This window comes from Rhinopithecus roxellana, chromosome 5 (genome assembly GCF_007565055.1).
Source record: "Rhinopithecus roxellana isolate Shanxi Qingling chromosome 5, ASM756505v1, whole genome shotgun sequence".
NCBI lineage: Eukaryota > Metazoa > Chordata > Mammalia > Primates > Cercopithecidae > Rhinopithecus > Rhinopithecus roxellana.
The window spans coordinates 37153916-37181740 of record NC_044553.1 but is presented as its reverse complement, the minus strand read 5'-3'; the positions used below and the strand labels follow the sequence as shown (position 1 = coordinate 37181740).

General features: G+C 38.8%; 1 protein-coding gene across 1 annotated transcript in view; it reads left to right on the top strand.

Annotated features, from left to right (window-relative positions):
- ATP8B4 (ATPase phospholipid transporting 8B4 (putative)) overlaps positions 1-27825 on the top strand; it is a 256458-nt gene that overhangs the window by 64266 nt on the left and 164367 nt on the right. The window contains exons 5-7 of the mRNA XM_030930770.1: positions 1655-1768; positions 4502-4600; positions 10049-10110. Of these exons, the coding sequence (XP_030786630.1) occupies positions 1655-1768; positions 4502-4600; positions 10049-10110 (275 nt within the window). The remainder of the gene's footprint in view (positions 1-1654; positions 1769-4501; positions 4601-10048; positions 10111-27825) is intronic.

Here is a 27825-nt window from a genome sequence, read left to right as displayed (position 1 = left end):
GATGATCCTGTGCGAAAACAGTTCCAAAGGTTCTGCACAGGGAGCTTTATCATGTTGGACTTTTTCTGCAAATTACTGCCCCTGTCTCAAGTCTCCACCTTTCTTTTTTGCCTCGTTTTTCCTGCTCCTGCCTTAGCTCCTTGCCTAGGCTTGTGGGACCCTCCCTTACTGTTGGTTAATGTGCATGTGTGGGCTGGTGATCAATACAAATCCTGTCTGATGGTGGCCCCGCTCATAGCTACCATCCTAGAAAGGTTGTATAGTGGTCAAATCTATACCTGTTGGGCCCGCATATCTCTTTGGAATTTCCTTATCTATCCTAATCTGTACGTGTGGTGCCAGGTTTCTCTTGGTAATGTCCCCTTTGCCCGTCTTTTCCTTTTTTTTTTTTTTTTTTTTTTGGAGGAGTCTTGCTCCATCACGCAGGCTGGAGTGCAGTGGTGCAATCCCGGCTCACTATGACCTCTGCCTCCTGGGTTCAAGTGATTCTCCTGCCTCAGCCTCCTGAGTAGCTAGGACTACAGGCATACACCACCATGTCTGGCTAATTTTTGTATTTGTAGTAGAGAGGGGGGTTTCATCATGTTGGCCAGGCTGGTCTCGAACTCCTGACCTCAGGTGATCCACCCACCTCTGCCTCCCAAAATGCTGGGATTACAGGCGTGAGCCATTGTGCCTGGCCCTCTTTGCCCTTCTTTTTAGCATGTTGCTAACGACATTCTGACATTTTAACTGCAGAATGAATGATTATTGGGGTGTCTTAAGAGGCATTTCGTGGTGTTTCTTTCTGTATGGCTACCTCCTCTCTCTCCTACCACATATGATTAAGTGCTCCCAACCCCCACAAGCATTAGAGATGGCATTAATATGCAAATTTTGGGTGGTCCCTCAGGTGTGAGCCTTCCTAAAGGTTTCCTTTCCCAGGAGCTCCCCTCCTGTTCATGTCTAGCCCTCTACCCACTCTAACATGCTCTTTACCTGGTGACAGGATCATTCATACACCAAACCTCAGTGACAAATAGTTCTCTCGTGTGACAATCCTGCACACATGCCCCTGAACCTAAAATAAAAGTAGAAAAAAAATAGTTATTAAAATTAAAAAAAGAAGTTACAGGGAGGCAGATTTGGATTTCTCATAATAAGGACCATTCCAGCAATTCCCATTCTGAAATGGGGACAGGCTGCCTTGTGAGGCAGTCAGTTTCCCATCACAGGAGACCTAAGAAAGACCTAGGAGCCCCTTGTCAGAGGTATCTAAAGGGGTCATGCTTTGGGGAGGTGGACCGGATGATTTCTGAAGTTCCCTCCTGCCTTGCAAGCCCCAACAAGAAGGAACTCAGTACCTGCATACAGTAGGTACTCAAGCAATGACTGCCAAATAGTTGAGTGCCTGACTCAAAAATCTCAGGGGTAGACTTTTGCATTTGATATATATTTTGTCACAGGTGAGTTTATGGCATGGACCAGTAATTTCACCTAGTATCAGGAGCGTATCATCTTGGGGAAAATGAAGGCTTTGAGTCACACAGAGTTGAAATTTCCTAGATAACTGGCTTATCTTTCTTACTCTGGCTCAGGCTTGTAGGTTTTAGAGCTATTTCTGATAATGAGCAATGCCTTGCCCCAAACTAACATGATGCTATTTCTTTTTCAGGATAATCGTATCCACACATCGAAATATAGTATTCTCACCTTCTTGCCAATTAATTTATTTGAACAGTTCCAAAGAGTGGCAAATGCCTATTTTCTTTGCCTTCTGATTTTACAGGTAATATTTAGGTTGTATGTCTTTATTATCTGTTTGTTTAAAGTATTCTTATACTTTTAAAAAGTAAGTCAATTTACTTAGCTAAATGTTTGTGATTAGGTAAAATCATCCTTTATCAGATTTTTAATCTTGTTGTTGCTGTTTTTCTTCACAAACGTGGGAGAGGTAGGAATGGTTAAAAAGTAGTACATTCATCATTTTAAACACTGAGGTCACTTTAAAACACAGCCTTGCACTTTGTTTGAACCAAACCAGAGCCTAATAATTACTGTTCATAGCCTCCCTCCTTTCTTTATCTCCCTCTCACATCTACAGTGTGGGGATTGCCAGAGTTGAGGCAAAGAGTCTTAGCTGACTAAGACTGAGTAAGTAGCGGAGCTTAATTTTGCACATTTAATTTTCATTTAAGAACAGTGACATATTTTTAATATATGCAAAGTAAGTGATGATGCTATATGTTATTTCACTGTAGGGTGACTACTTTTACAGTTTTGAATGGTTAATTGGTAGTTAATAACCTTTGCTTTTTCTCTCGTTTGACTAAAATTTGCCCTTAAATGAAATTTCAGCTTTTATGGATATTTTGGGAAGGAAAAAATATAAATCAAGGAAACTGCATACATACTATACACATACATACTGTACACACATATAAATAGTTCATGTTAGCTAGTTATTTACCTAGTATTTATGTTAGTGTACTTTAACCAGATCAAACTGGTAGGTCGAGAATGGCTAAGAAGTAAGAAGATGGATTAGATTAATATATTTGAGTACTGTTTTCTCTTTAATTGATTATCTATTTAAGAATCTTTATGTTTTAAGTGATAGAAATCTTAGTTTAAGCAAAAGATGAATATATTCATGGGTATCTCATTTCAAGTATTATTGGATTCATGGGCACAGTTTCATCAGGATGTGGCTTCTCTTCTCTGTTTTTTTTTTTTTTTTTTTTTTTAACACAGTGATCTTTCTTAGGTAGGCCCTCTCTCCTTGGTGGCCCTGACAGCTTCCTAGTTCCAACTCAAGTCAGAGAGAGAAAGAGAGCAGAGAGGGGAGGGGGAAGGGGGGGGGGAGAGAGAGAGAGAGAGAGAGAGAGAGAGAGAGAGAGAGACAGAGAGAGAGAGACAGAGAGACAGAGAGAGACAGAGAGAGAGAGAACGAATGAGGGAATTACTTTTTCTGTTGCTCCAGCAAAAGTCTTGGGATTAGTTCTGAATGGAGCTATATCTTCATTCCTAAACCTGTTACTGTGGCTCAAGAGTTTGATTCAGTAATGGGCTTAACCAAGATCATATGCCAAACCCTGGATCCATGGTGGAATCAGTTTCCTAAAATTACGTGAACAGAAAGTGAGGGGATATGATGTTTCCCTAAGAAATAGGAGTATATTTGAGAAGAACTGGGTGCTGATCAGGAAAACAAAAGCCAACAATGAATAAACACCTTACTATTTATTGAAGAAAGCTTAGAGTCCAAGAGTTCTCCTCCCACCTCTCCCCATGAAATCGTTTTTGGTTTCTTCAAGTAACACTTCACACTATTCCAGAATTTTGAATTCATTTCTCTAATGGCTTTCTCATTTGTGGCCAAAGGCTCTTCTTCATAGAATTTTATATACAGAAGGGAACTTTGGGATGGTTCAGTCTAACCTCTCCTTTCTTTATTGATGAAGAACTTAGACCCAGAGAGATTAGGTGGTAAGGCTTTCACCATGAGTTGATGATGAACTAGGACTAGAATTTAGCTTTTCTGACACCAAGCTCAATGTTTTTACTGCTACATCAGAGGCTTTTGAGTTAAAAAAAAATATCTTATGTAGAAGTTACTGTATAAAATTGATTTAGAGTTGTTTTGATGGGGCCTGATCTTTAGCCACTGACCATCTCTACCCCATCCTTTCCTGTCTGATGGCCCTGAAGCAGCTCCAAAATGAATCCCATTTGAAACCACTTGTCTAAGAGATTTATGTCACTGTGTCTCTCTTATGTGGGTGGCTTTGGATGTATAGGCACAAGGGAATAGGCGTTGGAGTCCAAGAGACGTAGTTTCAAATTTTAACAGTATGTGGTCTTGGCCCAGTTGCATGATCTCTTAGATTCTTCATTTATAAAATGGGGACGTGATACCCGGGTCTGCAACCTTTCCTGACTCCTGGTCACCATTCATAATGTAGTATTCTGTGTTGTGTACTGTTTATGTTGGGTACTGTTTATGTGGAATACAAACCTTCTGGGATTATACAAAAACAATGCTAGTAAGAGTCTAACTCAATGAACTTTTCCGAGGATTAAATGACATAATAAATGGAAAGTACCTGGCACAGTGTCTGGTGCAAGGCAGATGTTCAAATAATCTCTCTTTGGGAATTGGTAAAAAGAGTAGTTAGTAAAATTGTTAAAAGTTGAGATGAAAAGCTGAAAAAGATGGGTGAAATTTAACATATTGGAGAAAGTGATCATCTGTGAAAGATTTCAAGAAGCTTCTTCCCTTGCTGTAAAAATTTCAGTTTTTGGTTAGGTAGTTTGAAAACAAGTTCAATAATACTTCTACTCTATGTGTCTTATAACCAAATACAAACACTTAAATTACTGAAAGTCAGTCTTCATTTGTAAAAATAAGTCAATATAACCCCATTAATTTCTGCTAAGTCTTATAAAATTAAATGACACAATTTGAAAGATACATTTTCTAACTTTAAAAGCCCTAAACTATTTGGAATGTTTGTTTCAGCTAATTCCAGAAATCTCCTCCTTGACCTGGTTTACCACCATTGTGCCTTTGGTCTTGGTGATAACTATGACAGCTGTCAAAGATGCCACAGATGACTATGTGAGTATTTGCTCTTGAGCATTCTTGAGGTCTCAATTTCAGTTATGGCTTCTCAGAAATAGATAATGAAGATACATTTGAAATTTTGAATGAAGTTATTTTGGTCAATATCATATAAAACTATTTTATTTGTTTGATGATTAATACAGATGCCATAGAACCAGAGCCTGTTTAAAAGCAAGAGGGTTTCAATAACTAGATTCACTTACTTCTTTTATAGATGAGAAAACTATAGAAAAGCCTAGAAAGAGCTAGTGATTTGCTAATAATATGACCAATTTGTGGAAGAGCAGAATTAGAAATCAACCTGCATTCACTCAGTGAAGTGTTACTTATTCTTTATCACATGTCTTTGTTTAAGTTGTGAGAGTTGGTAAATATTAGGTATTCTCATACATGCTTGTCATTACATTAGGAGTTACAAAATCAAATATAGTTGACCCTTGAATGATGTGGGGGTTAGGGACACCAATTCCCTGTGCAGTCAAAAATTCATGTATAACTTTTGACTCCCTCAAAATCTTTACTAATAGCCTATTGTTGGCCAGAAGTCTTACCAATAACATAAACAGTTGATTAACACATATTTTGTATATTTATTATGTACTGTATTCTTACAATAAACTAGAGAAAAGAAAATGTTATTAAGAAAATTATAAGGAAGAGAAAATATATATGCTATTCATTAAGTGGAAGTGGATCATCATAAAGGTTTTCATTCTTGTCATCTTCATGTTTAGTAGGCTGAGGAGGAAGAGGAAGAGGAGTGATTGGTTTTACTGTCTCAGGGGTTGCAGAAGCAGAGGAAGGGGAAGCAGGAGAGCAGGCACACTCAATGTAGCCTTTAGAGAAAAAAAAATCTGTGTATAAGTGGACCTGTGCAGTTCAAATTTATGTTGTTTGAGGGTCAACTGTAGCTTCAAAAGTCAGGAAACTAATGTAAATAAGTCAGGTATAAGGCAATAGAGAATTTTAAAGTCTGCATAACCCAAAGGAAGTCATTCTCAGTCAAAGACAAAACACAGTCTTGGGAAAACCAAACATTCTAAATCCAGACAAATTATATTTTCATCCTGAGTGATTACATGTGCCCCCTCAATAACTGTCTAAGCCAATGAATTACAGGTTTATATTCCTAGCCCAAGTCACTCCTCTGAGCTCACACCTATATTTCCTGTTGCCTATTTTTAACCTATCTGTATCTTTAAAATGGTTTTCTTTTAGACAGCATATATAGTAGGGTAATAATTTTTAATAAAATCTGAAAATCCCTACCTTTCAATTGGAATATTTAACCCATTTATGTTTAATGTAATTATCATTATGGTTAGGTCATCTATCATCTTGCTGTTGCTTTCTATATACCCCATTGGCTCTTTGTTCTATTTTTCTCTGCCTACTTTTAGATTAACTGAGTATTTTTTTTTGGTGATTCCATTTTATCTTTATTATTGGCTTAATAGACATACTTTTTCATGGTTGTTTTAGTCTGTAATAGTCTATCTCAAGCAATCCGGCTTCAGAACACTGGCACTTACTCACCACACTCCTCTGTGCTAAGCTATATGGATAATGCAAAAATGAAAGAGACACAGAAACTGAAGTTAAAAAAAGCTTAACATTCAATAGAGGGAGATGGGTCATGTACATGAATAACAATAATGTGAGATAACAATGGTGTGAAATTCATAATTTAAAAGAACCAAAGTGCTTTGGTTCTTTGAGGAAGGAAGATGACCTTCAGTAGCTAGATTGATAACAGAGGTGGGATGTGTGAAAGAGAATTAGGGAAGACCTTATGGAGAAAGTGGGAACCCACTCCTGCTAAGAGTAGTTGAGTATGGTAAAGACATATGGGAAGATTTGTACTTATCAAGTTGGTTTATGTGATGTTTCCTCATAGTTATCTTACGTATAATTTTTTGATAAATCAACAATTTGATGCAAGTCATTTTAAAATAGCACACATACACACAAATAATGTACTTGTCTTCATATATCATTTTTTAAAGAATACACAGGATACACTCTTCATTTCTTAATGAAATTTCTAGCCTATTTCATGGTTCACATTTTGACTATAACCTTTGAGGTTAGTTTTTTTTTTTTTTTTCTTTTTTCTTTTTGAAACGGAGTTTCACTCTGTTACCCAGGCTGGAGTGCAGTGGCATGATCTCGGCTCACTGCACCTTCCGCCTCGCAGGTTCAAGCAATTCTCCTGCTTCAGCCTCCTGAGTAGCTGGGACTACAGGCATATGCTGCCACGCCTGACTAATTTTTTGTGTTTTAGCAGAGATGGGGTTTCACTATGTTGGATTTTTTTTTTAAAGTTTTTAATGTTTTTTTTTTTGAGATGGAGTCTCGCTCTGTCACCCAAACTGGAGTGCAGTGGTGCGGCCTTGGCTCACAGCAATCTCTGCCTCCTGGGTTCAAGTGATTCTTCTGCCTCAGCCTCCTGAGTAGCTGGGACTATAGGCACGCACTACTGCATCTGGCTAATTTTTTGTATTTTAGTAGAGATGGGGTTTCACCATGTTAGCCAAGATGGTCTCAATCTGACCTTGTGATCTGCCTGCCTTGGCCTCCCAAAGTCCTGAGATTACAGGTGTGAGCCACTGTGCCTGGCCCCGGATTTTGAGCAAACACATAGGATCCATCCACACTGATGAGTAATATCACATTAAAGTGGTTAGCTTGGGATGTTCCTGGAGTTTACTGATTCCTGTGAGGTTGCCATTGTTCAAGGTACTTTGGGAGCTCTTCTTACAGAATTGTCTTCTGAAGGTCAGTGTACAAAGTAGTCTCATGACTTAATGGCTTCACAGCTTTGGAAACAAATGCTCCCTCTCAGCCTAATCAAAAACCTTATCAACCAGACATGCTTTCTAAGAGTGGCTTTCTTTTATTTCAAAACATAAGACATCTCATTATGTCTTTTCAAAGGACATAGAGCTCAATTCTCAAAGGATAGAGAACATTCTGAAGAATGGGCTATGAGCTCCAGAGATAATTCTAAGAGAGGAAATTTCAACAATCATTTGAGCAATGGCATCTTTGGAGTAAATGTGTGGTTTTTCCATGTTATCTGATTTTTCAGGGAAATGGTACTCATTTAGATGTATGAGTTCCTACATATTGGCCTTAAAGGTCTTCATTATAGTCACACTTCATAGAGGAATAAATGGTACAGTAGAAAGTATATTGGCTTTGGAGAACGACACCTTACTACCCTACCACCTTACCTAACCATGTACTGACAGTTTGACACGAGGCAAATGACTTAACTTCTCAAACCTTTCCTTTTCTGTGTAACATGACCAATGACACCAGCACTATTGGGAAGACAGAATGAGATGATATGGGTAAAGCATCAGGTATAGAACCTGGCTCACAGGGAGTACACAATGAATGTAGCCCTCTACTCACTTTCTTTCCTGTGGAAGTTCCCCTCTAAGACTTCATATTTATTTCTAGAGGAGAAATTGTCAATAAGAGTCAGGCTGGGCTTTAAACTACCATTTCTAATCCTTCCAGGCTCCATCTACTCCAATATCAAGTCCTCTTGGTAAAACGTGAGCAGAAGTAGAAGTGGTTGCATCTCCCAGAGAGTGAACTGCTCAGCTTTTGGGGGATGGGCTGACTGGTCTTTTTCTGTGATGCTGAGCTGGTCAATTTAGGAGGTTTACGTGACTAAACAAAAAGTCTCCTTTTGATTCCATTGCAGTTAATGCTTGAATGTGCCTTCACTTTTGTGATGTTATGTGCCAGTTCATTAACTGGACACCTTCACCAGTCAGGGTCTTGGCAAAACACAGAAGTCACCCTGAAATTGGGTGGATTGGAGAGTTTAATAATGAAGGGATCATTTACAAATGGTGTGGGCAAGGAAAAGCAGCTATGACAACATGGGTAGCAATACTACTAGACCTAAAGAGGCAAAGGAAGGAAGCAGTGACCAGACATGGAGATGTAGTTGAGGCCTGTTTGTAGCAGCTGCGGCTATCTGTGGAAGCAGCCATTGCTAACCCAGCTAGAAGAAAGCCAGGGGATAAATTCCCTCATTTCACTCTTCTCTGACCCTCAAATCTTCTGCCAGTACAGTCTGTTGGCCAAATCTTACCAGAAGTCAGAGGGCAACGACCACAGAGCCCAGCTTTTCATGGCACAGGGCAGAGTGGAGAAGAATGCCATGTAGATATGGTGGAGGAGAGAATATTCAGCAACCCCTCCAAATTATGCACTCAGATCAAATAATGTTTCCATTTCTATTGTTCTACTGGTAGAAAGAAGCGTTCATGTCAATGGGCGACGTGACTTAATTTACTCCTTTACCAATATTATAAACTATTTTTATGTTAACAAATGCTAAATAACTTTGCTTTCTTATTTTTACTGGTAATATCTATTAACTTATACCTGCCATTCTGAGTTTGCACTGGGCATAGCATAATAGAAAGATTGGAATGGATTTGGGAATGCTGTAGGAAAAGGAAAAGAGCTGGTTGAAGCATTTCATATTTTGTGATTTTGACACAACATTTTGTATTTAAGAAAAAAAGAAAACATTCTGATGATTAAAATCTATGAAATCAAAGTTTCTGTCTCCTGAACAGACTACCCCATTCATCTGTGCATGTAGGCTAATTTGCTGAAATAACTGTATTATAGCCTATTACTAATGGTATTACCATTTTCTCTATATTACCTTTGTTTCTCTTACAGCCTACTGCTACTACCTGATCATGACATTTCACATAGAAAGACTTACCTGAATGACTCCTAATTTATGAGCATAGTAGAAAGCTCTTAATAGATTCTTTCAAGCTATATAAGATACTTACATTACTGGAGTATACAATAAGAAATACAGCCATTTGGACATAAATCACAAATCTGCACCAAATGTGTTTCAGTATTGGATTCTAATTTTTGTTTTAAATGCTCAGTACTTCATAAGATCACTGTTAACAATTAGAATTTCTGGAGAATAAAAATTCATGTTGTTACCAATAATTTCTTGACTTCAAAGAAATCCATAAAACAGAAAGAATGATGTTCTAATAAAGCATTGAGTACACATGGGAGAGAAATGGAAGCCCCATTCCTTGTTAAAGACATCAAAATTAATACATGGTTTTCTCTGGGACTGTAAGGTATAGTAGAGAGCATATTGTCTTCTTAGAAGCAACTAAACATGTGCGGAGATTGGAAGAGTACGTGGCTAGCCTTGTTGTTTCATTGGTGACATCCAGAGTGTAATGTAGTGAGAAGGGTTTTGATTTAGATTTAGAACATGTAGAGCTGGGTTCACAGTAAGCCCAAACAGTGTCATCTTAGACCAATGGCAGCACTGTTTAAATGGATGTACTCAGAGTATTGCCAGTGTGCTTATTTGGTCTGACAAAGTACCTTGTAATGTGTTTTCTCACAAACACTTTGATTTTTCAGTTTCGCCACAAGAGTGATAATCAAGTGAATAATCGGCAGTCTGAAGTGCTCATCGACAGCAAGTAAGACATACGTTCTTTGGGTTATTCTGAAAACTTCTAGGACCCTGAAACAGCTCTTGACAATTGGTGACAATCTCTTTTAATTAGATATATGATTCTTTTTGCCCTTTATTAAAAATTGAGCTTTAATTCCATTTTATCTTCATGGCTTTCTTTTATGTTTAACAAATGCTTCTGCTACCCACTCAACTTTGACTTCAGATTCTTTTGGAGTACCTTTTGTGGAACACAGGCACATCTTTGTCACTTTCGATTTCTAGATCCAATACTATTTAGAATTGGTGCATATGGGGTTTTGTATGTGGTAGATGTTTCATGAGTATGTGAATTATTTAATTTGGTAATTTCTGGGGAATATTGTAGAGAGACTTCTGACATGTTACTGTATCAAGTGATAGTGATAAGAATTTTGTATTCACTTGATAGTGGAATTTAGATGGGCCACCTACCATAGTACAAATTTTTCATTGCTTTTATATTCATCCATCAATGAAGAAAAAGTATTTTTGGGAACAGTACTAGAATCAGAAATGCTTTAAAAACACATGTGTTTACACACAAATGACAGCAAAAACACCTCCAGAAAACTTAGCAGAGGTAGTTTTAAAACTTCTTTCCATAATTTCTTACTCTCTTTTTCGCTGTCCACCTCCTTATTTTTTTGCTAATGATAACATGTGGCAAAGTAAATTTTAATGATGTACTTAAATCTGACAGTCAATCACATCAGGCAGTGATTTTGAATCATTTGTACACTGTGAAGAATGTAATTTTTAAAGAGAAAATCATAAAATGAATTAGCCATATGTGAGGGAAAATGCTAAAGATATCAAGAGGGGCTAGGTAGCCTAGGCAATCCATGGTGATATTGAAGTAATCTCTATAACTAAAATATTGATTGATTACTAATTACATAATGAATATCTACAGTTTTTCTTTTGACTTGTTTCAGAAAATGATGTAAAAAGACAGTGAAGAAAAATGATCTTAATCTAAAACCATAGTTTTAGAGACAGAGCCTTGGAAAGTGTGATCCTGGTGTGACATGGATAAGCCATAAAGGTGCTTGGACCCCAATGGTTCAATTCCAAGTTAATGGGTTTTGAATCGTTGCCACCACAGTGTGGTGTTAAAAGTATGCATTTCGCACTGAGAAACTTAAGTATGAGTTTTGTCCTACTCTGAATAATTCTGTGGTCTTGGGAAAGTTTTTAATCTCTGTAAGCATTGGATTTCTCCTCTGTACGGTGGGGTTATAATGGGTTCTCTCCCATGGATGGAGTTGCTGTGAAGGTTAAAGGAGTTCTGTAAAACGCTTGGCCTTGGTCTTGTGTGTTGTTAGCATTCTCCATGTAGTCTTGTTACTTCTTTAAAAGGCTCTTTATAGGACAGAGTGTGTGTGGTTTTGGGTAGTACTGCTGCATGTCTTGACTTTCTCAAGTCTGAAAGTTCTGACTGGGTATTAGATCTGATGTTAATACGTTCCTTTCCCAAGGAACATCTAATCATCAGTCTCATTACTTTGAAGTCTCATCTCATATAAAGTGTGTTAAAAGTAAATACACTTACATAGCGAATTTGAACTAATAACTCTAGCATATCTTTTATTGTCTCTCAAATTACCAGTCAAAATACCAGGATTGTGATAGATGTTGGGGCGTCTATTTGGAGGCCATGAGATTAATCCAGTAACTTAAATATTCAGAAATTTGATGACTATATGTCTCCCACACATGGTGGCTATCGTTATCATTATCATTTGAAATAGTGTTAGTGTACTTTCTTGTGGTTTTATTTAGCTTTTTGTTAATTCCTTGGGAGATAGTATGTCTTTATAACTCAATATGGTGTGATGTTTTGAAAAGCATTGTTGCTGATCCTGTAAAGTTGAATTGAGAATGGAACGGAGTATTTTTTAGGATTCAGTGAAAAATCAGGCAAAAATGTCCATTTGAGAGATTACCCACAACCTTGAGCTCCTCTAGGGTAGGGGTCCTCTCTCTTGATGGTGTTTGTGTCCCTTGAGCCTACCATAGTATCTGTTGAATTTTCAAACTAAGCTGTAACAAGTGTCCTTGCAGAGAGGGCAACTTACAAGACGGGCTTGTTCTGTTAAATTTTGCTAAATCCCATCATTAGCCAATTCCAGTGCATAGGATAGTGGTTTCTGTAGAATGTGCTCAGGCTATGGAGACTGGCTTTTCACTTTTTGGATTTTGAGATATTGGGGAAATCAAATGGGCTTAGCTCTGAGCTAGTACAAGGAGTGTTGAGTCCTGTGGAGTTGGTGATTATGGAGGATACTGTTGGGGTTCTGCCCAGATCTGCCTGTCTTCCTGTGCTCATCCCCAAGCACCCACGTACATTACTTCTAAGAGCTTGCACCTGCCACTTTCTTCATGGCATGGCCCTTGGGATGTTGGACCCAGTGACCGATTGGGGCAGGCACATGAAACAGCAGCTCCCCTGCCTCAGGTTGGACCAACTCTGAGGTGTAATTTGCACTCCTGAGTGCCCCTCGAGCTTGGGCTGAGGACAGGACTTGGCTGCAATCATGTTCTTGCTTGGTTTCTTTCCCTTTCCTGTGTCGCTTCTCATCTCCCTTCCCAGTTTCTCCTAGAAATACTTTCTTAACGAACCACTTGCATGTGGGTACTCATCTCAGGATCTGCTTCCAGGGAAGCAGGTATAAGATAGTAGTTAATGCGTAATTAAGCCCATGGCAATATTAAGAGAAAATATTTAAAAAGTGTTTTGGCCCTATCCTTGGCATCTGTGGGAATAAAGTAAAATGGCTGGAGGGGATCAGGGCCTTGGGAGTCCAGGTATTACTGGGGTGGGTGTCACATTGGGTTGGGCACTGCCAGGTGCTCGTGGCTTCGCTTGTGTGTTCCCGGCAGAAGGTCTTGGACTTAAGGTCTTCAAAGTAGGGCAGGAGCCATTGGCATGTCCTGGAAGGAGGCAGGGCATAGTCGGCTTTGGTGAGGAGGACCCTAAAGGGAAGAAAGTGGGATGAAAGTAGCAGTCAGGAAATCTGGGTCTTTGTAAGTGATTACTGTGTGACTTTGGGCAGTTGATTTTCCTTCCGGGCTTCAGGTACCCCTTCTTCTGTGATCAGGAGCCAGGAAGGTGGGTGGCTACATTCAGATTCAACATATTTATTGAGCAACTACTATGTGTGGGCCCCAATGCTCCTACACTTAAGTCTCATAAAACCCTAAGGTGTGGGTAATAGTGCCCCAATTTTAAAGATGGGGAGATTAAGGCCCTGAAGGGATGACTAGACCAGGGTTTCATGGCAGGTAAGAATCTACATTAGAGTTCTATCCATTCATGATGCAATGTGTCAAGTGTGGACTTCGTGGTCTGATCAAGTCTTCTCTATTTATTTTATGTTTGAATATAATATATAATCATAGAATATAATAATAGAATATAAAATATATAATTTGTATATAATCATAGAAATATAAACATCATTATGTAATATATATGTAGTTTACCTATATGTTAATATACATATGTAAATACACATATATATCCACACTTTCAGTGCCTGGAGCATTACTTATTAACATTCTTAGCACCAAGTGACTTATAATGTAAACCTCAGCCACGATATAATTATGGAAGTGAAACCCTTCCCTTTTAACCTTCCTTTACAATTTCATGTTTTTTGTTTTCTTACTCTATTCCTTTGAAATCAGGACAAATCTTCTGCCTTTGCAAACTTGTAATATGTGAAAGTGCTTAAGAAATGGGTGTTCTTTTAGCTTTTGGTAAAAACTTTTGATGACTTTTGTTTTAAAAGTAAGTAGCGGTGGCATGATTCCTTATTGTGGAAGTTAACGTGACTGCTGCACAAGAAGTGCACATTCTCAGCCCTAGGCTACAAGATACTGTTGGCAAGTCTGCGAGTACCAATACATACTTAAATGTTTCATAAGAGGATGTTTCCTCAAGTCATGCTAACTATTCCTGGCTACCATGGGAGCAACTGGACAGGTAAGGGGCAAATGAGAGGGATCCTGAAAGTTCCTGCAGAGGTCACCTAATCCCATGCTTCTCAAACTGGACATCATATTAGAATCACTTGGGGGAGTTAAAAAATACGCACATCCCATTTACAGCCCAGAGCAATTAAACAACGGTCTTGGAGATGAGGCCTTGGTGTTAAAGTTTCCAAGATGAGTCTAATGTACAGACACGTTTGACAGCCTCTAATTGAAGCCCTGTCTTTACCCATATCTGTCTGTTTATACTTATATCTTATGTCTGATTTAAAGGACACTCAATGGCCAGGTGTGGTGGCTCATGCCTGTAATCCCAGAACTTTGGGAGGCTGAGAAGGTGGCTAACCTGAGGTCAGAGTTCGAGACCAGCCTGACCAACATGGTGAAACCCCGTCTCTACCAAAAATACAAAAATAAGCTGGGCATGGTGTCAGGCACCGGTAATCCCAGCTACCCAGGAGGATGAGGCAGGAGAATCATTTGAACCCGGAGGGGGAGGTTGCAGTGGGCCGAGATCATGCCATTTGCACTCCAGCCTGGGCGTTTGTTTTGTTTGTTTTTTAATCTAAAAATAGCAAAGACATGGAATCTTCCTAAATGCCCATCAATAATGGACTGGATGAAGAAAATGTGGTATATATACACTGTGGAATACTACATAGCCATAAAGAAGAACAAAATCATGTTCTCTGCAGCAACATGGATGCTGCTGGAGGGTATTATCCTAAGTAAATTAACACAGGAACAGAAAACCAAATACCACATGTTCTCACTTATAACTGGGGGCTAGTTATTGAGTACACATGGATATAAAGATGGGGACAATAAACATTATGAACTACTGGAGAAGGGAGAAGGGGAGCAGGACAGGGATTGGAAAACTACCTATCAAGTACTATGCTCACTACCTGAGTGGTAGGATCATTTGTATCCTAAACCTCAGCATCACACAATTTTCCCGTGTAACAATCCTGCATATGTATCCCCTGAATCTAAAACAAAAGTTAAAATTATTAAAAAATAAAATAAAATGGTAAGCACAGTTTTTCACATAATAAATATTTTAAAAAGCCGAGGATTCTCTGTTCATTCTTCCAGGGTGCTACCACCCCTTCTTTGTGTCATTATTTTTTTTAAATTTTTTTTAATTATTATTTTATTTTATTTATTTTATTTTTTATTATACTTTAAGTTCTAGGGTACATGTGCATAACATGCAGGTTTGTTACATATGTATACTTATGCCATGTTGGTGTGCTGCACCCATCAACTCGTCAGCACCCATCAATTCATCATTTATATCATGTATAACTTTGTGTCATTATTAACAAATAGAGTCCGTATCACTTCTTAACGTTTTTACTTCTCCAACGTCTTCTAAACTTAACATTTTGCATTAGAACAGTCTGAGATCAGCTGCTTCAGTGCAATTACCCTTCATTTAGTCGGGATATTTCCCTGACACTTTTAGATTTTAAATTGTACTTGACTATAAGCTTTTTGTGCAGCATTCTACTTTATACTTTCCTGCACATTGATAAACTTTGCTTAAATCTCTGAAGCTCTCATAGGCCTGTTTCCATCAATCTTATTCATTTTTGGAAACTGTGTGTATTATGGGGAAAGGAAGGAGCTTTCTTTTACTACTGCAGAGTATTGTCTCTGCACTTTCCAAGTCTGGTATTTCCAGAAGCTGCATAATTACATGAACAAACATACTCTTTCAATAGGAACAACTTGTTTAATCAACTTTTCTAGTTTAATTGAGTGATGACTCCCATTGGATATTAGGATTTAAAATTCTGTTTCATTTTTTCTTTGGTGTAGATTTTTTTCCTTTATAAAAGCAGCATATATTCATTAAGAGAAATTTAGAAAACAAGAAAAAGTGGAAGGAAGAAAATAACTTTCATTCTTCCACTATCCAAAATAATTGTTGTTACTATTTTCTTATATTTCCTCTCTTTTTTTCTATGCCAAGATTTCTTATAATTATGTATTTACATTTTTATCTTTCTGCTTTTACTTTACATCATATCATTATGATTTCTTATTTCTTTATACATATGATTTTTAGGGCTACATAACATTCTATCCAATGCATATCTCACAATTCACATACCATTTCTCTGTTTGGTGTTTAGTTTGTTTTCAATTTTAAAATATAATTTATGTATCTTTCTTGATCTAAAGCCAGAAATACCATTTGACCCAGCAATTCCATTACTGGATATTTACCCAAAATATTATAAGTCATTCTACCCTAAAGACACATGCACACGTATGTTTGTTGCAGCACTATTTACAGTAGCAAAAACTTGGAACCAACCCAAATGCCCATCAATGATAGATTGGATAAAGAAAATATGGCACATATACACCATGGAATACTATGCAGCCATAAAAAAGAATGAGTTCATGTCCTTTGAGGGACATGGATGAAGCTGGAAGCCATCATTCTCAGCAAACTAACACAGGAACAGAAAACCAAACACCACGTGTTCTCACTCGTAAGTGGGAGTTGAACAATGAGAACACATGAACATAGGGAGGGGAACATCACACACCAGGGCCTGTTGACGGGGGGGCCGTGGGTGGGGGGCAAGGGGCGGGAGAGCATTAGGACAAATATCTAATGCATGCGGGCTTAAAAGCTAGATAACGAGTTGATAGCTGCAGCAAATCACCATGGCACATGTCTACCTATGTAACAAACCTGCACACATATCCCAGAACTTAAAGTAAAATTTTAAAAAATAAACATTTGTTGAATCAAAAAAGCATAATACATGTAAATCCCCAAACAGTAACAATTGAAAACAATTTGAATATGTTTTATATTATAATAATTAACTATATAGCATTTAAAAGAAAAGTATATAAAGTAGTAGTTCTGGTCTGTAGCATCTTGATAGCAAATTTGGGTATTGATTCAGAGGGGTGGCTAGCAGATCCTTCAGGCAGCTAGGAAGGACCTATTCCCATTTTCCTTGTACTTCCCGGTTAGAGGCATGTAGACCTATGGTCAAGAGATTTATAATTTTGTTACTATATTCTTGGAAACAACGTACCCAGGAAGGTGGTGGTAGGGGGGTGGATGTATATGATATTGCCTTCTGGTGGATTTTATCCAGTGTGTCAGTCTTGGGTAAGAGTGAATTATTACTCTTATTAAATATTCTCTTACTTTTTCTATTTGAGCACCTGCAACAAGAAAACCCAAAGGTCATTGAACTCAGTGTATTTGCAGCTGACACACATTTTGTGTGTGTGTGCGTCTTGTAAGGGGGAGAGTGAGATCTTGTTGATCACATGGGATAATTAATGTACCCTCGATTGAGTTATTCCATCTCAATTGTGGGCTTAAAATTAGAGTGGTTAAACACAGGGCACAGGACCAACTGCCTGAGTCTTTTATCTCCAGCCCACCCAGATTATGTATACATTATGAGGGTACCACTGGGGCTAGGGGAAAGGTATTTTGGGTCTATAGGCACAGACTTGCAGATTTGAAAGGAGATTTTGAGCAGAAAAACTTGATTCTTCTTTTAAAAACAGTATTAATAAAACACACTTTTGTGGGTGTAACAGTGACACCCATAACAGTGAGTTCAGAAGCAAGCTAACAAGAGTGGTCTCAGTGCTTTTTGAACTCAGTGAAGTGGTTTAAAAATTAATATTCAACATACAGTAATACTGCTTCAAAAACAATTTTGCCTTCAATAAGTTAATTTCAGTTTCTCAAGTCTTGGACTGATCATTTCTTGGGCAGTTTCTGGTTCTCAGCTTTGCAGATGGAAGGGTTCCTTTGCCAATGGGCTGGTTTCTGTATGTGAGCCGTGACATTATTGTAGTTCTTTTAAATGATTTTCTACTGTAATCAGTTATTATATTGCATGAATACAATTTTTAAGGATTGAATTTCTAAATGGTGACTATTTCCCCAAATGAGGTGCATCTTGACATAACAGGGAATTATAACACTTTCAAAACTCTGCACATGGGTTTTCAGTGGCATCTCTTAATTTCTTTTTAAAGTTTATGTGACCCAGATGTTAGCTGTTCTCTTTTTCTCATCTTAAAGCTCCTTCAAAGAGCCCTCTCCCATAAAAGGCTTAGAGGGCAAGGTAGAGTTGACTGAAGAATCTGTGGGGGAGAAACTTGAGGAGCTTTATTTCATATACTCCTTAGCCAGCAACATGAAATCCTGTTTCAACATTTTTCTTCATCAAAGTTCTCCTCCTCAGTTTTTGACCTTTTTAATGTCTCCTTCCTCCATTCTGTGCTCAGTGTAGCTGGCTCTATTCTCCCCTCTCTCGGTGTCTGGGGCACCAATCAATTAGCTCTTCAATGACAGACCTTTGCTGGGGGGCCAGTTCTATCAAAGGTTATTCTGAGACAATGATATCCCCGCCACCAGCCTCCCAAAACTGGTATTAGCCATCCCCACCCCATATGTGTACACCCAGAGCACCCAGTGCACCTGGAGTACCTCATGCTTCCTTGCACCTATTGCTGTCAAATAAGAGTCTGTTTATTTGTTCATCTCTTCCCCTAGACCCCAGACTCCTTGAGGGCAGTGACATGGGTCCTAATAGTCCATGTGTCCATAGCACCTAGCACAGTGGCTGGTACTCAGAAGTGTTTCTTAAATATGGGATGGATGGGTAGGTGGATGGATGGATGGATGAAAACCATGAATCCCTGCTGCTACTCTCAATGCTCCTATAAAACCTCTATCATATCCCTGAGGAAGCCCTAGCACATGCTGATTGACACTGAGCCAACTGGATTATCGGAATGAAATTCGTCCCCTGTTACCAACAGAGCCTCTTAAATCTCCACTGCTGTTTGTGTGCTCTCCTCCATGAAGCCGTCTCCAAACTCAAATCCACTTCTCAATACTTAACTTTTCTTCTTTCCCCCTGCAACTCCATCATACTGGACTGAACACTGGACATTAAGCAAATTTAAAATCCAGTTAGTGTTTATTGTGAAGGAATGCTGAGATTATGGAAAATATACTTTACTGCACCATAGACAGTAAGTTCTCACTTAACGTCATGGATAGGTTCTCGAAAACTATGACTTTAAGTGTAATGAAATGTAACAAAATCAAGTTTTTTCTCACCTATACTGTAATAAAAGACTTTGAACTCAACAATGTTATTTGAAGACCTGCTGTATGTTGTTTCACTTAAAGTCACAGTTTCCAAGAACCTATCAGCAATGTTAAGTGAGGACTTACCATATTCTCCATTAGAAAATACCATCAACTTTCTTCACATCTTGAAAATCTATTCTTTCTCCATCATTAGAATCCATTACCCTCCTTCTTCAATATTCAGTATCACTCTCAATTATATTTCCCAGTCTTCCTCATCTCATAGCTCTTCCACAATGCCACTGCCAGAGTCTTCTTTCCATATGTTGCTGATGATGTTACTTTTTACAGTAAACCAAATTTCCCAAGTCCGTTTGAGTCCTTAGATCTAATTTAGACATCATTACTCTTACTTTCTATGCTGTCTACCTCTATCTTTTCCTTTTCCTTCCAGTATTGCACATCTAATTCTTATCAAAGATCAGTAAGTAGAGAGAATTAGAAAGTGCCTAACATGGAATAAGGAAATAGATCTCAGTGTTTTAGAAAACTGGTCAAGTTTAAAAACGTTCCAGTGCTCCTGAGTTACAGCTTCAAAGCACCATTCCCAACCAGGTTCCCAAAACCTACCAAGGTTTTCTACCACCCAGCATTGTTTCATCTACAGAGCCTGTATACTGACAAGAACTTTTGAGAGCTGTACATTCCTAATGAGATGAGTCATTTTGCTCTGCACGTTACCCAGAAGTAAAAACAACAAAATGTGAGAGTATCCTGGCAATTCTACAGATAAACCTATCCTGTACCATATACATATGATTGCATTATATTTGGGGAAAACATATCTTATTAAACTCTGTATCCTCAGCATATTGTAGGTTGGTGCAAAAGTAATTATGGAATCACTTTTACTTTTGCACCAACTTAATAGCATTCTGCCTGACACAGAGTAGGCAGAGAATAAGTGTCTACTGAGTGAAAGAATGAACAAATGAACAAACATAGACCCTCTCAAGTAAAAACTAAAAACAAGTGAATATTAGTCTTCTAGGGCTGCTATAACATGTCACCACAAACCATGTGGCTTAAAAACAAACCATCACGAACCAACTGCTTTAAAACAACTTTGACCGGGCACGGTGGCTCACGCCTGTAATCCCAGCACTTTGGGAGGCTGAGGCAGGTGGATCGTGAGGTCAGGAGATCGAGACCATCCTGGCCAACACGGTGAAACACCGTCTCTACTAAAATACAAAAAATTAGCCAGGCTTGGTGGCGCGCACCTGTAGTCCCAGCTACTCGGGAGGCTGAGGCAAGAGAATCACTTGAACCCAGGAGGTGGAGGTTGCAGTGAGCCGAGATCACGCCACTGCACTCCAGCCTGGCAACAGAGCAAGACTCCATGTAAAACAAAAAAACAAAAAAACAAAAAAACCCAAAAACAAACAAACAAAAAAGTAACAAAAAAACCCAGCAGAACTTTATTCTCTTGCAGTTCTTCAGGCAAGAAGTCCAAAATTAAAGTGTTAGCAAGGCTGTAAACCCTCTGGAGACTCTAAGGGAGAATCTGTTCCAGGCCTCTCTCCTAGCTTCTGATAGCTTTAAGCATTCCTTGGCTTGTGGCTATGTAATTCCAATCTCTGCCTCCACCTGCACATAAGCTTCTTTTCTGTGTCTCTTCTTTCCTTCTCATCTCTCATAAAGACACTTGTGGTTGGGTTTAGAGTCCACCCTAATCCAGGATGATCTTACCTCAAGATCTTTAATTTAATTATGTCTGCTAAGAGCCTTTTTCCAACTAAGATCATATTCACAGATTCTGTTGCAAATACCTTTGTACTATTCAACCATGACAGTAGGATGTCGTATAAAATAATCTCAATTATTTTTGAAAAAGGAATATTGTGTGGAGAAGCAGAGAGAAAAAAGAAGAGGAGGAAGCAAAGATGGAGGAGAGGGAATCATAAAATGCACCCACAAATTAATTGTAGTTAACTCTGATCTGGGTAGCAAGATCAAGGGCGATTTCTATGTTTTGTTTGTACTCTTCCAAGTTTTCTTAATTTACTACCGACACCAATTAAAAATGCATGGAAGAAATTAACCCATTGAAATCATGTCAGGAAGTGTAAAGCAAAATGCCCCTGTAGTAAAAATTTGCTGGGAGGAAAAATTGATAAGAAATAGTCAACAAATGCTGTTAAAACATTTGTTTGGTTTGGTAGAGACAACCTTTGAGCTCTGAATGAAACCAAATTTCTTCACTATAATATTTTTGTCTCTTTTAACTTTCAGATTTTGAGATCCTAAGAAAACTTTACATTTTTAAAATTAATGTTCTAACATCTCTGAGGCCTTTGTGATTGAGGTTTGAGTTTGTTTGTTTGTTTGTTTTTTCAAAAGAAATTCTGGATCTCCTCCCAATAACAACTGAGAAAAGATGCATAAACCTATTTTTTTTTTGAGAAGAGAAAGGACAGAGTTTTAAATGGCACATAGAACTTGGTGTATCTTTAACTTCCATTATCATCTAAGATAAATGCATTCTGGTTACAAAAGACCCTGCTATTTTGGTGATTTGCTGCAGTAGATTTGAGTTCCAAGCTGAGGGAGAATCAAACTACTTTGTGTAATAAGGGGGAGGTGAGAGGGTCGGGAGAGCATTGGAGAACCCAGGAAGAGGTCAGACCATAGAGGATGACTAGGTCTTTACAGGCTTGTTGAAGAGGGAGGCTAAGAATATGCTGGATGAAAAACGAGCCCAAATCCACCATCTCCTGTCCCTCCAGCTACGTGCTCTGGTGCAATGTGGTCCACAAATACCATCTTCATATGCAGGCTGCTCCTTGTAAGACTCTTAGGCGACATGGCAGTGAGAACCTCTGTTGTCTTTCTACCCCATAAGGCAGGAAGGTGTTGGGAAAATCTACTAGCCTGGTGTCAGGAGGCTGCGGTTCAGTCCTGCTCTGCCATGAACTGGCTACATGACTGAGGACCAAGGACTTGAGTTTTCTCATCTATGAAACAAAGATATTGGATACCAGTCATTTTCAAACGTTTCTTTTTCCAATAAGCAGAACCCTTTTCAAATGAAATCTTATGTACAGTACAGTTGCTCAGAGCGGGTGCCCTCGGCTGCCCTCTCACCCTTTGTGGTAGATCTTGAGGATCCCCCACAAGCATCACAGCACTGGACAGTACCCCTGCACATGAGGTCTGAGGACCGCCCGCATCTGAATCACCAAGGTGCAGATTCCTGGGCTCTTTCCCGGACCTCTTGAATTAAACTTTTTGGGTCTGGGACTGAGGACTCTATTTTTTAATGAGCACTTCATGGAATTCTCATGTACATTGAAGTTTGAGTACCATTGGGCCAGATATTTCAAGGTCCCTCTTAATGTTTAAGTACTGTGACTCTGTGATCCTCTTCAACTTTGGTATGATGGTGAGGAGCCAAAGAGTGGAAGTCAGTGACTCCACCTGGTAAAAAGATTTAACAGAAAATGGGAGATTGGAAGTATGAGGATGGATTTGATGGTAATAGTAATAGAGATGACAGTGGAACAGGAAGGTAGGATATGAAAGTTACAAAATGGATTAGGTAAGGAAGAAGAACTTTAATCATAGAGTCTTCCAACAATGAAGATAAATCATATTCCAGATGGAAGAAATTGTAGCAGAAGGTGTCAGGAGACAATTCAAAGCATGAGGCTACTAGGGTAATGTCCTGACTATATTCTACCATCTTTGTTTGTCTTGATAATAGCACTCTATTATATCACGGCACATAGTGTCATAATGGTGTCCTTACCTTTCATTTACTTGCCAGTCTTTATGGAGTGCATCCTGTGTGCCAGACATTGAGCTAGATTCTGCAAATGCAGGTCAACCCAAACGGACATGTTCTCTGCAATCACAGAGCTTAGTATCTGGTCAGGGAAGTAGGCAATAAAATAGCCATGCTAAGTAGTGTATAATTACAAACCAAGGCAAGTGCTGCTAAGGAAAAGAGTGTGGTTCTAAAGGAAGGTATTTTTTGTGGGGGTTGGTAGAGCTGAGGTGAAGCAGTTTAGGAATGGGTTCTTTAAGGGAGTAGTACATTTGAGCTGAAAACATAATGATGACTAGGAGTTAACTAGGCAAAGGTGGTGATAGGAGTGGGAGCAATGGGATGAGAAGAATTCCAGACAGAGGGAAATCATGTGCAAAGGTCCTCTGGAGGGGAAGGAGGATGGTGATTATGAGGGACTGATTGACAGAAGTCCAGAGAATAAGGCAGAGAGAACAGCAGCAGCAGACAGGGCTGCAGAAGCCATCAGAGGCCAGACCCTTCAGGGCCTTCAAGCCTACATTAAGAGTTTGGGTCTTTTTTCTCATAACAGAGGGATTGTGTGGAAGGATTTGTCTTTGGAAAATCTCATACTTGCTGCATGGGAAGAAGCTATTGCAGAGGGGTCAAGATAAGATATGGGGAGAGGCTAATGCCTATTGCTATACTTGTCTGTCTGTATTACTGCTGTGACTTACTTGAGGCTGAAGCAATCTCCATATTCCCACGTAAGTGATATGCAATAATTACATGATAGTGGGCAAAATGCACTAAAGTGAATTAAGTAAAGCCTGTTGGAGAAAAAGCAGAATATATTTTAGACTCCTCTTTTCTTCCCTGCAACTAATATAGGGCAAGGAGAAGTATTCATATATTGTATGTTTGTGCACATTGCTGCACTTGAGAGTGTGAGGTCCTTGGATACCAAGCCCATCTTTACCCTTGTGTTCTGTGTTACTGGGAGTCTCTTGGGCACTGCTAGAAATTAACATGTATGGGACAGTGTCTGACACTTAAGGAAAGGGGAGGGTTTAGGTCTGCCTGGACTTCATTTCTTAGTTAGCAGAGCTCAAGATACGATTTGAAGCAATGCTTACTGTTTTATTCGCAGCTGCCCCCAGGTTGCAGCACGTTGAGCAAGCCAAAATGTGACAGGCAGCCCTAGACACCCAGTGAAGAAGCAGGAATAGACTTGCTGGGGTTTGCGGTGGACATTTCCCTCACAGAGACACTTTTTGAATTGCCTGGATGACGAAGAGTGTTCACCCAGCTGGCCTCAGCTGGTTACCTTGCCCCTTTCCAGGCATTTGTGTTCTTACATGCTTTCCCCTTTCACGCTGCTAAATTTAAGGCTTCATTTTCAAATCAAATGCTCATCTGGCTGGCTGCCTCAGAAATCACATGTGGAGCGCTGAGAGACCCAGGCAGGGGATGGTGCCCTTGGTTTTGGAGAGTAGGTCTGGAAACCATATGAACTGTAAATAGTTTCAAAATGTGAAAAAAAATTTAAAGCTCTGCCAAAAGGGAAGAGCTGAGGGTTTTTTCTTTCTAGGCTCAGTTATTAAGTATCTGTTAGAAATTACCTACCTCTATCATACAATCTGTTTACTCTGTCTGTCTGTCCAGGGTGGACAAATCCAGACTTAACCCCCATGAGAACTCAGCTCTGAAAATGCTTGCTTTATTAGAAACAAGTTTTGGGGTCACAGAACCATAGTTAAACTGCTAGATACATAATTTTTGTGGGAATTTACTTTTTTTCATTTAATCCTTCCTTTGAAACTTGAGTAATACAAATATCTTAATATTTTGAAAAATGATAGAACCTAATTTTCCAGTAAGAATAAGACAAATAAAACATGAGAAAAGGTACATGGCTTCCTTAATTTGCACCCCATCAGATAACTAATGTGCTAGAGTATCACTTCTCATTTTGAGAAATATTTTTCAGCTTATGTCCTATTTTCTTTGTTGGACTTTCTCATTTTCACCTGATCCTTCACTATAGTTTGAAAAGACTTTTTTTTTTTTTTCTGGCTTTGGTCTCAATTTTTGTGGGTGCAGAGGCGAAGAGATGCTGTCATGCTTTCCACACTAGGACACCGGGGCACTTTTCATTCTGTTTTGATGGATATCTTTAGATTCTTTTTTCTTGCTTTCTCTGTATCTCATTTCTTACTCTCCTTCTAAGGATGATGAAGAAAGAACATTGGAATTGAGATCTAAAGAATGATAGGAAAACAATAAGCAACAGAGGCCCTATTAAATAGGGAACATTTTAGAGTATTAGATGCCTAAAAATGTAGGGATTAGAGTTTATGCAGACAAATATGCAAAGGACTGTGGTATAAATGCTTGTAATTGGCCTGCAGATTTTTTGGTGTTAAATTTCAAATCTGGTACTGATAATGTCAAACTAATAAAAGTTTTACCCAAATGTACCTAATTATGGCCACAATCACTGGCACGAAATCTCCTGATTAACCAAATTGAATATATCATTCCCAATAGTGGCTCTTGCGATTAAGAAAGTAATTCAGAAGAGAGAAGATTGCTTATACATATATTTAGACATATTTTTACAGACTATAAATAAGACCATAAGGTCTTGAAACCCCTTGATAGCTAGAAAGCAGAGAGGGCTTGGAGGAGTATGAGGCCAGCCTGTCATTGCTATTAAGCAGAAAAACTTCATCCTGGAGCTGGGTGGAGCATATAACTTAGAGTGTTTTCCAGAAAGTGATTAAAAGGGCAACTTTCTGGCAGAAAGTTTTCATCTTCCTAATAGAGAAAAATGGAGTCTACTCCAGGCAAAAAATCATCATATAGATATATCCAGGGAGTAGAAAAACAACCTAGAGACTTTGGGGTTTGAGTAGTGCCAGTGAATAATGAAGGCATTGCATTAGAAGGTCTTTATTATTTATCTTATTACTAAAATATGAGAAATGGAACTGCCATTTGATATACCATCCCTAAACCCAAGGCTTTCCCCTGTTCCAGGGACTTACTGTGGTCAACCGGGCATGGGGAAACAGATTTAGGACCTTTACCAGAGGCCAGGTTTGCCCAGACCTGATGGGTTTGGAAATAGAGGATTTTTTGGGGCACTCTAGTTCATGTCATAGGTTGGACCAGGGGAGGGTGTTGCAGTTCCTGCTTACACTCTAATCCTATTGGCTCGAATTGGAGAAAGCGATAGGGCTCAATAATAGAGCCATTTTTCTTGGAGTCATTTGAATTATTGTCCCAGCATTGTTAAGAACAGACATAGCATGGATGCTCTGAACCAGAGGAATCTACAGGCCTACCTTATTTCTGCAAATACTGAATATCTCCCATGTACCAAAGATGATTAAGATAGCATTTCTGTTTTCACAACTCACAGTTTGTAGGGGAGGGAGACAACCAAGTTTTTAGTTTCAATATAATGTATAAGAGGATGGATGTGTTGATGGACTGCAATGGAAGCACTAAAGAAGGGGTACTTAGGTCTGTCTGGGGAAAAAAGGAGGCTTCTGAGAAGTGAGTTTTTATCTAAAATTCATCAACTAAAAATGTGAAAAATTCAGAAAAGTAAAAAGGTCTACTTTTTAGGGAAACGTATTATCCCTTGTTGTTGCATTTTTTTTTTTTTTGCAAACATACATATATGCAAAAGAGCCCATGCAATATATGCAATTTTGTTTTCCACTTTTTTCTTTTGGAAAAAAGTTTTTCTTTATTTCTTTTATTATCTAAATCATTATCCTTTGCCTTGCAATGATTCATCCTGTCCTTACCCTAACTTCCCATACTTTGTCGTTAGCTTTGTTACACTTTCTTAGGGTCTTCCCAGGAGACATAGCCATGTGAAACTATTACTCATGTCAGCTCTAGAACTAAATATGCTATGCACACATTATGAGTGACCACATAAATAGCTAATCTGTTCAAATATTCATTCACCAATATGTATTGAGCCCCTACTATGTGCCAGGCGCTCTCCTATGTACTAAAGATACAGAAATGAGGAAGCCAGATAAATCCCTGCCCTAGGGAACATTCTAGTGTGGAAGACACACAATAAACAAAATATAAATAAATAATATGATTTCAAGTAGTTGTAAGTACAACAAAGAAAATAAAATAGGGAAATAGGATGGAAAGTGATGGGATGGGAGATGAGGAGATGATTTTAAAGAGGGTGGCCAGAGAAGGCCCCTTGAAGAGGTGATATTTGAGCTGAGAGGCAGCTAGCCTTGCCAAGATCTCGGGTAGAAGAAACAACAAGTATAAAAACTCCAAGGTAGAAATGAACCTGACAGTAAGATGTCTACTGTGGCTAGAGTAATGTGATAAAGGGGAGTGCTGAAGGGCTGGCAAGAGCCAATTCCTAGAAGTAGTGATAGAGAATTCCAATTTTATGTTAAATGTGTTGAGAAGCCAATTGGAGGGTTTTCAGCAGGAAAATTATATGAACAATAAAAAGATTTCTCTGGCTTCTACATAGACAGTAGACAGCAAAGAGAGACAAGAGCAGAATGACAGTGACAAATTTTGTTTTCTACTCTTGTCCAGGTATGATGGTGATGCCATGGACTTGAATGTTAGCAGTGAAGGGCATAAACACAAGTAAAATCTTCCTTCCTTCCTTCCTTCCTTCCTTCCTTCCTTCCTTCCTTCCTTCCTTCCTTCCTTCCTTCCTTCCTTCCTTCCTTCCTTCTTTCTTTCTTTCGTTCTTTTCTTTCTTTCTTTCTTTCTTTCTTCTTCTTTTTCTTTTCCTTCCT